The sequence below is a fragment of the Engystomops pustulosus genome, chromosome 5, assembly GCF_040894005.1.
Source record: "Engystomops pustulosus chromosome 5, aEngPut4.maternal, whole genome shotgun sequence".
Classification (NCBI taxonomy): Eukaryota; Metazoa; Chordata; class Amphibia; order Anura; family Leptodactylidae; genus Engystomops; species Engystomops pustulosus.
The window spans coordinates 153,628,842-153,642,762 of record NC_092415.1 but is presented as its reverse complement, the minus strand read 5'-3'; the positions used below and the strand labels follow the sequence as shown (position 1 = coordinate 153,642,762).

Below are 13,921 nucleotides of genomic sequence, written 5' to 3'. Positions count from 1 at the left end.
CTGGCAACCAAATCTGATATGAGAAGGCCAGCTGCACATGACTATGCTCAGTGAGTAGAAATGGGACCATGTGCTGGTTGGATTCCCTGGAATACAATGCAGTGGATGGGAGTCCTTGCATCATAGTGCTATATGATGCAAGGAGTCCCTGTCTGCTTGCAGTACAGAAGTGAAAACTGTTCAGTTTTTGCAATTTAATTGCTGTATTTTAATTCCAATTTGCAATCTTTGACATTGAACAGTGTTTATCTTTTTTTCAGGGAGCTTTCAGCGGCTGGAAAGTTATATTAAATGTCGACCAAGCAAAAGAGGCTGGATTTAAACGGCTCCTACAGTCCGGAGGAGCAAAGGTCTGTCTGCTTTATTGCCTTCTTTTTGTTGAAAATTCTATCTTAAAAACTTGTTGTGTCATAATTTTTACGGTACAAGCAGCTCGCAGGGGAGAAATGAACTACTGTTCAAGTTACTAACAATAAGGCTCAGGTCACACCTGCATCCAGCAGGTTCTGGAACCCTTGGTTATGAAATAGTGGAAACAATAGCGCAACCGCCTTGACCTTTTGTTTCCACTATTATAATGTAATTGTTATGGACATTTATGTCAAAGGTAAACAGAGACTTTCTATTCCCCTTCTGTTCTTCGGCTCCGTTCACATCCGTGTCAGGGAAACTGAGCCTAAGAATAGGTCTAAGGGGCAGTTAAAATCTGTCATTTCATCAGTTTTCTTGCATATTTGTAATTGCTGATCTAAAGCCAGTAGTGGTGTATCTGGCTCTAATATAATAAATAAGGAGAGGACAGCTATACTTATTTATTATACTGACTGTATACTTGTGGTATGGAGATTTTAGTCAAAATAAACCGTGCCATTCCAGCTAGTATAGATGGTTTGTCTCTGCTATTCATGTTCTGCTGATGCATCATGGAATTAATAGCAGTGGGAATCGAAAAAGCAATATAGGCTCCAGTATGTATTAAAGTGTTGGGGTTGTGTAGTCAAGTATAGGGTATTGGCGAATCAACTTTATCAAGGGCATTTTACCACGGCTTGTGGTTTTTCAGAGGATTGGCCAAACCATGTAGGGAGCAGGGAAACTATTTGGTTGTCTGAGATTTCCAAGCAGCACTCATACACTTTTGTGATCCGATTTCTTCTCTTGAGAAACAGGAGGCACAGTGAGTAACAAATAAAAATACTAAATAAACAAAAATCAAGCTTTTTATGATGCATGTATTGAGTCGGTCAAATGCAAGATGTTTTACATTCCTTTAATCCTGTTCTCTTGCTGTCATTTGTGTGCTAGGTATTTGCTGGCCATTCTCCTTCACTGTTTAAGGAAGCAACTCACTTGTTTGCGGATTTTAGTAAGCTGAAACCTGACGATGCTAAAGTCAATATTTCTGAAGCCGCAGCACAAGGGGTGAACTGTTTAAAGCCAGAATACATAGCAGATTACCTAATGAAGGTTTGTTCACCAGTGCTTTTTGAAATTTCTTCTGTAAGCTTTTGCCATCATGTTTCTGACCCCCGGAAAAAAGAACTATTTGATCTCACACCAAAGAGGGAATTCTAGAAAGAACATGACCTTTCATACCCTCCCTGTGGGGGTTCGTATGGGCAGGTTCCATGTGCAATGTCTAGGTGTCATTTAATTATGCAAAAGAAAAGGAAAATCCCAGAAACTGGAAGTGGCACGGCATCCGCCTTGTTTGCAAAAGCATAGACAACTCAAGAAATAATCCAATGGTTCTGCCAGAGTCCAGTGAATTTCCAATCTTTATTGAATCATATTCTTATATCCACAGTGTAATTCCATAATTCCCACGCGTTTGACACTGTGGATATAAGAATATGATTCAATAAAGATTGGAAATTCAGTGGACTCTGGCTGGACCATTGGATTATTTCTCGGGTCATTTAATGATACAGGAACAGATTTTGAAAGCCAGTCAGAGGAAGGGTGAGCGCTGCTCGGTCCCGCCCCTCTACATAGAGGAACATGGCGCCTTATGCCGAGAAAAGACAGGATATGTCCTATCTTTTCACGGGGTACGGTGCCGCACCATACCGCTCACGTAGGCCGCCGGGCACCCATTGCCGTCTATGGGGGGCGTGTATAGGTCGTATATACGTCCCCCGTACGGCAGTGTGAATGCAGCCTTATTGGAATAGAGAGGAATACAACTCTTAATTAAAACCGACCTGTCAAAATGGTTTTATGGCAGCCATCAAGGGGAATCAGTTTGAAGCCAGATCTGTCAAGATACTTCAACACTTGCTGTGTAACAATTAAGTGATGACCAAAATATTCTTTAATGGTTTTTTTCCATCATATTACTAGGAACCCCCACCTCCTCCCAACAACTACTGTCTACCAGATGCGTTTCCCCATCTGCAGGTAGCAAACACCACAGTATCCCGCAAGAGGAAAAACTCTGGGGAATCCAGTGATGTGAAAAGGTCTAGACTGTATTAGGATCCAGGATTTTTATGTAATGTCGTGTTATATGTATAATTTATATGTGTTTTTATGCTTCATTCAATTCATTTGTGTAAAAAATAATAATTTTATTAATAAAAAGTGATACATCACTAATAAAAAGTGTGTAGCTGTGCTAGCTTTGTATTATAGTTTGCTACTGTAACAAAGGTGGGCAGTCTGCAGCACAGACAAGTCATTGTGTTTTTTTTTTTTTACATCATTCTTTTTATTGAAATAGAAATACAAACAGAGCACGGGACACGCAGGTCCTAAACATGACACATTAAGATGTAAGTATATTTCTATACATTCAATATATAGCGATATGGGAACATGTTTGTAGCGTATCACGGTACATTAGGTTGTCTATTAAATGCAATATTTGAGTGAGTATGAAACGGGTGACATGGTGAGCTTTTTTTGATCATGCTCATACAACAAAACTGGGGGATCAACAGGGTTGCAACATGGTAAACTTAGACCCGTCTATACTCTATGATCGAGTATTAATTCTAAAACAGAACTGGCGCAAGCCTTTTGGGCTAAAACCCGGAGTGGTGGAGTGAGGGATTAGGGGAGGAGGGTTAGGGCAGAAGCGGGTCATGAGTAGTTAAAAAAAAAAAAAAAAATGTTGCAGACTGTTTAAATGTCAGCCATGGGGCCCAAGTTATTGAGTGGTCTGCGGCTTTGTTGTGTGATATTGCAGTGGCCTCTTCCAGACTATGCAGGAATGATATTTCTCCGAACCAGTTGGATAGTTGGGGGGGTCCTTGTGGATTTCCATAATCTGGGTATTAGGGAGTGTGCTGCTATAAGCATGTAGCCAATCAACGATCTCTTTGCTTTGGTCGCAGAGGTGGGTAATATGGACAGCAGTAATGCTGCTTGCTCATTTTCCAGGCTGATCCCAGTTAGGTCTAATATCAGTTTGCGTACCTGGTGCCAGAAGGGTTGTAAATTCGGGCATCCCCACCAGATGTGAGTCATGGTGCCTGGCGCCTCAAGGCATCGTCAGCATCTATCTGGGCAGGATGGGTAGATCATATGGAGCCTACTGGAAACCCAGTACCACCTTGAGAGTACCTTATAGTTAGTTTCCTGTGCCTTGTATGAAACTGATAGTTTATGGCATAATTAAAATTCTTTCAGCCAGTCGTCCGTGGTGAATGTCTTGCTCCACTCGCCTTCCCAGGTCGTTATATAAGGAGGGTCAGTGGAGCCCCATTTGTCTAAAAGGAGATTATAAATTGTTGAAATGGCATGTGGGGTCCCTGAGGCTGAGGCACACAGTGTTTCAAATAGTGTCATACTACGGTGTAAGTTTGCTCTGCTCTGGTTTTGATGCAATAAAAGTATTAGTTGCTTGTACTCCCATTGAAGCCTTGGTGTGTGGGTGGACTGTGGGAGTGCGTTCTCAAGGGATTTGAGGGTCTCTGTTTCAAGGAGGGTCTGGAAGCGTAGCATTCTTAGAGGACGCAAGAAATCGTTCACATTTGTGTTTTAAATTCATCCAAACCAAAGCCCAACCCCTGGGACTGCACAGAGGATTCTGTCAGGGTGCAACGTAAGCTATAACACACAATTATATTGTAATGCAAATGCTTAGAGAAAGCAGAAAGGCATATTTGCAATACAGATGTAATGCACTTCTGTAATTGTTCTTTAGTGGGGGGGGGGGAGAGGCCCCTTTTGAAGGTGCACCAAAAAAAACGGTGCACTTGTAGTGGTGTTAAAGAAGTGCAGAGGGCACCAGGTTCATGAAAAATATGCACCAGAAATCCTGAATCTGGCCCATCTGCACAATACACAGACAAACTGCACATGGTGCAGATTGGGGCACATTTACTTAGAACAGTGCAGAGTGCCCAAACTACAACCAAAACACACTTATTTTTGTAAAGTGACAACATTAAGCAGTAACCTATATGTCCCTGCTCACAACTCACAACTTCCTATCATATTTGTACACCAATACAGTACACAGAATCGGTTTGCCACCAATGATCTATACTGTACTTTTTTATTTCAATACTATGTTGTCTTTGCAAATCTCCTACACAGATTTTGTTTATTTCTTGGACTTGTTAGAATATAGAAAAAAAATCTACCTCTTAATTTAGTTTCGTTACAGTAAAACTTTTAATAGAGGTGTTTTTTTTTTTTCTGGTGACCATCAGCCATACCTGCTCATTCAGCTGACCGCTAAGCACATGGAGGCCCTGAGCTGAGACTACATTGGGGGGGTAGGGGGACGGAATATGTTGCTGTGGGGGCTGACCTCTAGTGCATAAAGGAACACGATGGAGTAAAGATGGAGTCCAGTTTGCTGCATCTATTATTCCCTGTGACTCTGTCACATCCCCGTGTATCCAAGGGGTTTGACAGAAAATGTGTATGGGTTGACTTGGCATCTGTAACATTCTAGCTAAAAACAGACCCTTCTATAGCCATTGAGTCTAGCCTGTAACGCCTGATGAAGGTTTAGGAAGACCACGTAGCGGTTTTGCAGATTTGGCACAATGGGATGTGATTTGTAACAGAACCAGGGGTTATGGGGTACAAGCCGGGTCCTGCCTTCTGGATATTTGTATATATTTTTATTTTCAACTTGGCATATTTTTCCAGAATCCCCCTAGTGGAGCATCCATAGCTATAAGACTCTACATGCCTACATGGTGGCCTTAATTGACAGTCTCCGCAAGGAGAACTCTTACTTCCCGATCCTAGTCTGCAAGGATATACACTCACCGGCCACTTTATTTGGTACACCTGTCCACCTGCTCGTTAACACTTAATTTCTAATCAGCCAATCACATGGCGGCAACTCAATGCATGTAGACATGGTCAAGACAATCTCCTGCAGTTCAAACCGAGCATCCGTATGGGGAAGAAAGGTGATTTGAGTGCCTTTGAACGTGGCATGGTTGTTGGTGCCAGAAGGGCTGGTCTGAGTATTTGAGAAACTGCTGGGATTTTCACGCACAACCATCTCTAGGGTTTACAGAGAATGGTCCGAAAAAGAAAAAACATCCAGTGAGCGGCAGTTCTGTGGGTGGAAATGCCTTGTTGATGCCAGGGGTCAGAGGAGAATGGGCAGACTGGTTCGAGCTGATAGAAAGGCAACAGTGACTCAAATCGCCACCCGTTACAACCAAGGTAGGCAGAAGAGCATCTCTGAATGCACAGTACGTCGAACTTTGAGGCAGATGGGCTAGAGCAGCAAAAGACCACACCGGGTGCCACTCCTTTCAGCTAAGAACAGGAAACTGAGGCTACAATTTGCACAAGCTCATCGAAATTGGACAGTAGAAGATTGGAAAAACGTTGCCTGGTCTGATGAGTCTCGATTTCTGCTGCGACATTCGGATGTTAGGGTCAGAATTTGGCGTCAACAACATGAAAACATGGATCCATCCTGACTTGTATCAACGGTTCAGGCTGGTGGTGGTGGTGTCATGGTGTGGGGAATATTTTCTTGGCACTCTTTGGGCCCCTTGGTACCAATTGAGCATCGTTGCAACGCCACAGCCTACCTGAGTATTGTTGCTGACCATGTCCATCCCTTTATGACCACAATGTACCCAACATCTGATGGCTACTTTCAGCAGGATAATGCGCCATGTCATAAAGCTGGAATCATCTCAGACTGGTTTCTTGAACATGACAATGAGTTCACTGTACTCAAATGGCCTCCACAGTCGCCAGATCTCAATCCAATAGAGCATCTTTGGGATGTGGTGGAACGGGAGATTCGCATCATGGATGTGCAGCCGACAAATCTGCGGCAACTGTGTGATGCCATCATGTCAATATGGACCAAAATCTCTGAGGAATGCTTCCAGCACCTTGTTGAATCTATGCCACGAAGAATTGAGGCAGTTCTGAAGGCAAAAGGAGGTCCAACCCGTTACTAGCATGGTGTACCTAATAAAGTGGCCGGTGAGTGTAGAAGTCCCCTCGGCCATGGAGAGGAAGCCTGGTTGAGGCTGGACTGAGAAACCAGGTACCTCCCCTGAGACAGACAGACAGACAGACACAGAGTAAGAGTGCATAACGCACTCGAAACGTGTAGGCAAGAAACTATAGTCCATATCGTGGACGCAGTGCTTGAGCGTATGTAAGTGTACTCTTGTCTATATTGGAGCCAATAAAAAGAGCTTAAAGATTTTCTTCACTACCCTGCGCTGGATCGTTGTATTTTTTCGGATTCTTCCCTGTTATGCACGCTGGTCACGTGGAGATCCGAGTCGCAGAAGTGGGAGTTGGTGCCACGAGGATCCACTGGGTGAGCGTTTTTTGCCTTTCTTTCTACAATGCTTTTTCTTTATCATCAGACACAGACAGACACCTACACACTTACTTCCTGGAGGAGGGGAGAGGTATTCTCAATCCTGACCTGTGTAGGTACAGGAAAACACTGAGGGAGCTAATGGCTGGAGTACATTTACATACCGTATATACCGGCGTATAAGACTACTTTTGAAGACAGAAATATCTTCTGTCTTCTCTGGGGTCGTCTTATACGCCGGTAATGTTTCTTCTCACCTTTTCCGCGATCCACCGAAGCTCCGCTGCTACGCTCCGGCCGCCGGTGACAGCTACGTGGGTGCCGGCGTCGCAGAGAATATTACGTCGGCACGCGGCTGACATCATATTCTGTGAGCCGCCAGCGCTCAATGAGCTGTCACCGGCGGCCGGAGTGTGGCAGCGGAGCTTCGGTGGATCGCGGGAAAGGTGAGAAGCTGTTTTATTGTTAGTGTGCCATGCAGGCTGGCTATATAGAGGGGGAGGCGGCATTCTGCACAATTGGGGTCCGCCAGGCTGTATAATAGCTGGCTGTATACTGGGGGTACAGGCTGGCAGTATACTAGGGGGGGGGGGGGCAGTTTGGCTATATACAGGGGGGCTGGCTGTATACTGGGGGTACAGGATGGCAATATAAAGGGGGAGCTGGCTGTTGGAAAAGGGGTAGTCTTATACAGCGAATATATCTTAAACTCTATATTTTTAACAGGAAAGTAGGGGGGTCGTCTTATACACCAGGTCGTCTTATACGCCGGAATATACGGTAATCTCTCAATTTCCTGTCCCCCACAGAAGGTCAGAGAGCAACCACCAGGGGGCCGTCATGGGAATGAAATAGAAAAAACAACTATATTGGGGACATGTATCACTCCTTTGACTTCCTTTTTCTTTTTTTTTTTTTTTTTTGCTACTCTTTGCAGTTTGCGACTTTTTAGGCGCAGAATCAAGCATTGTACCAAAGTTAACTGCCTTAAGGATGTAAGGCAGTGGCCGTATTCACCTTTGTAGCCCAGATATTTGTTTAACTTGTGTGATCTATGAATAAGGACCTTATCAGTCAAAAACGCGTAAGATGATGCTTTTTCCTGCACTTATGTGTCAATACCTGTAACTTGCTGTGTCACCATGTATGAAAAAAGGATTCAAGATTTCCGGTGAATCAAAAAGTGGTGACCTCATTTGTTCAGAAGTTTGTTTGCTTGGGAGAAGAGAAGTACTCTCAGAGGACCGTGCACATGGAGTTTTGAGCAGGTTCGTTTGGTGTGTATTCACACACAACAGTGACTTAACGTTGGGCTTGGAATTGCCCCATTCTTGCGCCTAATAAGTTGCGTTAGATCCAGACTTAGTTTTGGTATTCTACTTTTTGGGACTAAATAGTTGCACACCACAAAAAGTTGCAAAAGTGAGAATAAACAGGCAAATCATTACATGTATCACAAAGGTAAAAAAAAAGATTGAGTAGGCCAACTTCAGTAAAACTTGAAAAAGTGGCAGCCGAAAAACTATGATACATGTGCCCCTATGTGCTGCAATTATTTGAAATGTCTTTTAAAGGGAACCTGTCACCAGCTTTTACCCCAGTAAACTACCAGATGCCTCAATGAGGGAATGAAATGTCTTTTCTTGCATTGATTCTGTTTAAAATGCAGTCAATGCCGGCCTATGGAGTGAGCGGGGCGGTCCGGGGTAGAGGCAGCGTCTCGGACCGCCCCCTCATGAATACATCGGAGGCGCTGCCTCTACCCCGGACCACCCCGCACGCTCCATAGGCCGCCATTGACTGCCGCGCGCTTGGCGGCAGTCACCGCCCCTAGCCACGCCCCAACCCCGCCCCCTCATGAATACGTCGTACAGCTTTGCGAGCTGTCCGACAATTACACTATACCCCGCCGCAGTGTTTGATAGCGTTACCGGAGGTTTCCGGTAACGCTATCACTCTAACACTGCGGCGTTTGTTCAAGCGCTAGGAGCTGCTTACTTTAGTAAGCAGCTCCTAGTGCCGATAAATGGGGTGACAGGTCCTCTTTAAGTGAAAATTGCCAAATCATGCCCAGCTTGTCAATATTTTGTTTGTCCAGCACTGCCTTAACTCTCTTGGACATGGAGCTTGCATGGAGCTTCACAGGTTGTGACTAGAATCCCCTTCTACATCTTCTTGATGACATCATACAGTCGGATAGTCCCGGTTTTGATTTATCCCGCAGCGGGAGGTATGTATCAGGACATCGACTCTGTCAGCATCCTCCGGACACTAACAGTTGTTTACAATGATAATGCAGAGAGCCGGCAGCTCCCTGCACTATCCTTATGGATCTTCTGTGTGTAGAAGGGTTCGGCAGGCGCAATGTGATGTCATCTTCAGAGCTACCTACAGCAGAAGGAAAGGAGAGAGGAGCTGCTGCACGAGAACAGGGAAAGATGAATACATGTGTATTTTACTGTGGGGGCACAAGAGGCTGAGCAAAAATAAGAGGAGCTGCTGGGAAGGCACAATAAGAGCGGGAACTGCTGGGAGGCAATACTACAGTGGCAACAATTGTCAGGGAGCGGAGGGGACAATCGTAGAGAGCACAAAGGGAAGAATTATACTGTGTGGGGGTTAGTGGAGGAATAAAAGGCCTGGATTAGGGCCAAAAAAAAATAATTTGGCCCTGTTTCTCCAATACGAAAGTTGGAAGGTATGATGTTGGATGTGGTACTGCTCCACCTTCTGTTTTAGGATGCTCCACAGATGCACTAAAGGGTTTAGGTCTGGAGACTTGCTCAGTTGGTAGCAAGTTGGTAGCAAGTGGTAGTCTTGGGGGAGGGGGGGGGTGTTTAAGTGTTACAAGGTCTCTTTTGTAAAGCAGAGAACATGTTAATGACAAAGTATTAATGGAAACCCACCATTTGATTTGATGCACTATGAAGTAAACATACCTTGAGAATGCTGTAGATACACTGATGCAGGGTCATATCTTGGTAATTCCCTGTGCTGAGTGGTTTTGCTGAGAAAACAGAGAACATGATTATGAAGCTGTCTCGCTTCAATGCTTGGTTCAGCACTTGTCCTAGCCTATGAGGTTTTTCTCTGCAGGAGAGGATGATGCAATCGCTGTTCTCCCTGCCAGACAGAATAATCAATTGCTGCACCATCCCCCAGCTGCTGTGTTTGAGTGACCCAGCTCGGGTTGATAAGTCATGTCTTGTAATTACTAGCGCCTGTGTATAATGTGTTTGTCAGCCAGCCTGACCCAGCTTTCCCAAGGTCCTGAATGTTTTTTTGTTTTTTGTTTCCAGCAAAACCACTCATATCAGGGATTAAACCAGATACGATTTTGCATCAGTGTAGCTACAGCATTCTGAAGGTATGTTTGCTTCATAATGCATCAAATCAAATGGTAGATTTCCTTTAAAGAGCATTTTTAGTTAATTTTTGGATGTAGTGGCGATTGCGCAATTTTTCTTACCTAAAAAACTTGTGGCAATTTTTTTTTCAGGACAGGTAGGGCTAGATAAAAATTAACAAATTTAAAAAAATGCTTTTAAGTGGGAAAAAGGCTTTTTTCAGTAATGTATAGTATATTTCATATATTCAGATTCACTCAAATTAACCTGTATGAATGAATTCATGTGCAATGGTTGTTTTGATATGCAAAATGTATAGTAAGGAAATTTGGCAAAAATTTCAAATTGCTCAGTTTTAAAATTTTGAGAGGCCTAAATAGCAGTAAAACCCATACATTATAGCATTTTGGAAACTGCACCCCTCAATGTGTGAATAATCAACTTTAACAAGCGTGTTAACCCTTTGGATGTTTCACAGGGGTTAAAACAAAATGGAGGTGTAATTTACATTTTTTTAGACCATTTTATTAACTCTTTCTTGGTGGTAGTTTAAAAACCATAAACAAGAATGATTTTGTTTGCTTTTTTCCCCTTGGACGTTCACTCGACCCATAAAATAAAGAGAACCCATTTTTATGGTAATCACGATAACAGCGATACCCCATTTATATGGCTAACTTATTTTGTAAGAAATGTGCTCGTTTTTGCATCGCCATGTAACAATGGGCATAACTTTTTTTTTCATTATTACATAGCTGTTTTAGAGCTTATTTTTGGTGAGACAAGCTGTACTTTCTTGGTATCATGTCAGGGTAAATTTACTTTTTTTTAATTACTTTGTAAGAGGTTAGATGTGAAAATTTCTTAATTTTTGTGCATATTTTTGCACCTTTTCTTTTACGGCGTACGGGTTGTTACTATGACTGCGGTGCCTATGGGGTTAAACAGCCGGGATCGCGTTTAACTGTTACCACCGGGATCCCGGGCAATCGCTATGATGTAATTCTACGTCAAGGTGCGGGCACTACTCGTATCCTATGACATAGAATCACTTCAAGGTGCAGGAAGGGGTTAATTATTTTATAGGGAAGTGGTGGGAACTGCCAGTATGGTGTACCGGTGAACACACCAGTAGACCCGACACCTTCTGGCTAAACAAAAACATAACACATTTGTATATTTCAATCATAGTTTTATTTTAGGTTGTCTTTTAGCCTAGTCCATACCCATGACACTCTTATGGACAGTCCAGTTACCCATCATACAGAAATAATGATAAAACCTAAAGATTCACGTTTTCTAACAAATTCTCCAAAATGGAACCAGATTCAAGAAAAAAAAGTGGGAGCCTTTCACACATTTACATAAATAACCCTTTAAACCCAATTCCTTTTATATAAATTATTTACTTAAAGAGCTCGTGTTTGCTGGCACAGAGTCTCACGGGTGACTGCGATGTCCCTCCTACTAGACCTTTTGGAAACCATAAATTTGGGGCTGATAGAGGATTTTTGGCAAAGAATAAAATTCTGCCACCAGGTTCAGAATAGGTTAAAAAATTAAGATGAGAACATTGACCACCCCTGGCCTTTTCTTTTTCAATGCTTGCTAGATGCGTTTCTGGACTGTATAACCCATCCTGAAGGGAATTGCCATTACAGTCCAGTGATTGGCTGAGCAGGTATTTCCTGTGTGTCAAGATTGGACCAATGGGAGCCCAGCACTACCGGAATGGTGAATATTATTTAACCTATGAGCCAACTGATTTTCCTCCTGAAAAAATTAGTTTATATGGGTGCGGTCACAGTTTGTAAACGCAGCGCTAGGGTACAAGGGCGGGCCGAGGCCCCGACGCGTATGCGCTTCAATGGTACCATACAGTTGATAACCAGAACCCGGTGTCTTGCATTAAAACAATCGTTTGAGTTCCCATAGAAGCGCATATGCAATCGGCCCAATGCCCACCCCTGTAAATGCAGCGCAAGCAGTACATGTGACCACACCCTAATAAAAACTCAAGCGCTATCATGTGACAGTACCCAAGCCACATAAAAACTTGAAGCAGGAACTCAAGTGATGCGCTATAAATGGTTGTTGCACTGCACAAAAGTAGAAGACAAAGTCAAGTAGTTTGTGCCAGGATATTTGGGATATTTTAGGAAGTGAACTGATCATATTGGATCAGAGCGACTTACAAAAGGTTATCCCATTGTTGAAGGGCCACTCCAAATAAAGGAGCTAGCCACAGCCATGTACATTTGCATCCAGTGCTGGAGATGCAGACCACTCCCTATGTGCTGAGCATTATGGTTCCACATTACCAATCCAAATGTATAAACCGTAATTAACTGCACAGCAAGCAATTTTATGTCTGCACTCTTCCACATTATAATACAACATCCATTCCTGGCAAAATTCTACCCAGAGCTGATATTGGCACTTTAAGGAAGGGGGGAGGTTTAAAAAACAAAAAACACTGAAGTAGTAGTCCAGGGGACTGTCGCTTCTGTGCTTTCTTTCTTTTTTTTTGGATTTACACAGACTGTGGAGTCAGGTTGGCTTTCAAGTGTGTGCTCCAAGGACAAGATCCTCTACTTACACAGCGCTGCTACACTCGTGGTTCTACTTTGAGGACTGTTTGTAGTGACCACACAACATGCACCCATTTAGATTTGGTAGATACCTGAAGTGGATGATCCCTTTAAATCTGAACAAAACATCCATGGCAGAGCAGCCAATACCAGATCTGACAGAAATAGAAGACCTCAAAAGTAAAATGAGAAGAATCACATACGTACATATTTCAAGTATTATAGAGATTTTGGACAAATGTTATGAGTTTGGGATGAAAATGCTTCAAAAGTGCTTATTCAGCTCTAAAACCGATGGTTGCTCCTTTGGATAGGCACACAATATTGGATGACTAATGTTCTCTGAATGGGTCAATATTATTGCTCACTGAACACTCCAGACTTGTGGCATTTCACTCCAATCAATTCAATGGGATGAGGATTTATTGTGCTATATCAACTGAACAATGAGTAGGGCAAGTCAAACGCCTCCCACTCACCTAACAATTCTGACCTATCCAAAATGATAGGACATCAGTTTTTAAGAAGCAGATAAGCCATTTAAGCAGCCTATACCCCACCCTTCAGCCACAGAGTAGGACAGGCAAGTCATTGGGGAAGTTACATAGTAAGCGGATGGAACGTATGGCAGCCTGCTGGGAACAAACTCGATAGAGAAGGTGACCTGTAACATAAAAGAAGGGCAATGTAGGATTTATTACGCCAGTTCTCACAGTTTGGTAGACTGATTTCTTGTGAATTTGTCACTTTAAAAAGGCAACTACAGCTTTGCACTAGACTATGAAGACCCATGTATCAATTACCCATCTACAGAAAAACCATAAAGAAGCCATTACATGGTCTACACCAAATCCCTTTAAGGTCACTTAACTGATCGACACATGAAGCAGTCAACAGTAACAAGGTGAAGCGCTATCCTGTTAGGTGTACCAACACAGAAGAGGGAATCCCTGTTCTAATACAGCTATAGGAAACATACAATCTCTGGTTGTGTGTAAGTGATGCTCCTCCAGGTGGTGTCTACTATGGGTGTAGCAAAACTGAGGTAGTCAACCTTGATGAAGGCTCAGCATAAAAAGATTTAATAACCACTGAAAACTGCTTATTCATTCTCCACTTAGATGTGTGACATTACAACAAGGATTTGTGTTCTATTCTCAGGGCCTCACGTGTTGCCATATGCAAATAGACAAAAAAAGCCAAGGGGAATG

General features: G+C 43.1%; 1 protein-coding gene across 1 annotated transcript in view; it reads left to right on the top strand.

The window, feature by feature from the left end:
* The window catches only part of TOPBP1 (DNA topoisomerase II binding protein 1), a 34,882-nt gene extending 32,306 nt beyond the window's left edge, over positions 1–2,576 (top strand). Inside the window, exons 26-28 of the mRNA XM_072153470.1 lie at positions 261–350; positions 1,306–1,467; positions 2,344–2,576. Coding sequence (XP_072009571.1) covers positions 261–350; positions 1,306–1,467; positions 2,344–2,478 — 387 coding nt within the window. The 3' untranslated portion in view covers positions 2,479–2,576. The remainder of the gene's footprint in view (positions 1–260; positions 351–1,305; positions 1,468–2,343) is intronic.
* The last annotated feature ends 11,345 nt before the right edge of the window (positions 2,577–13,921 follow it).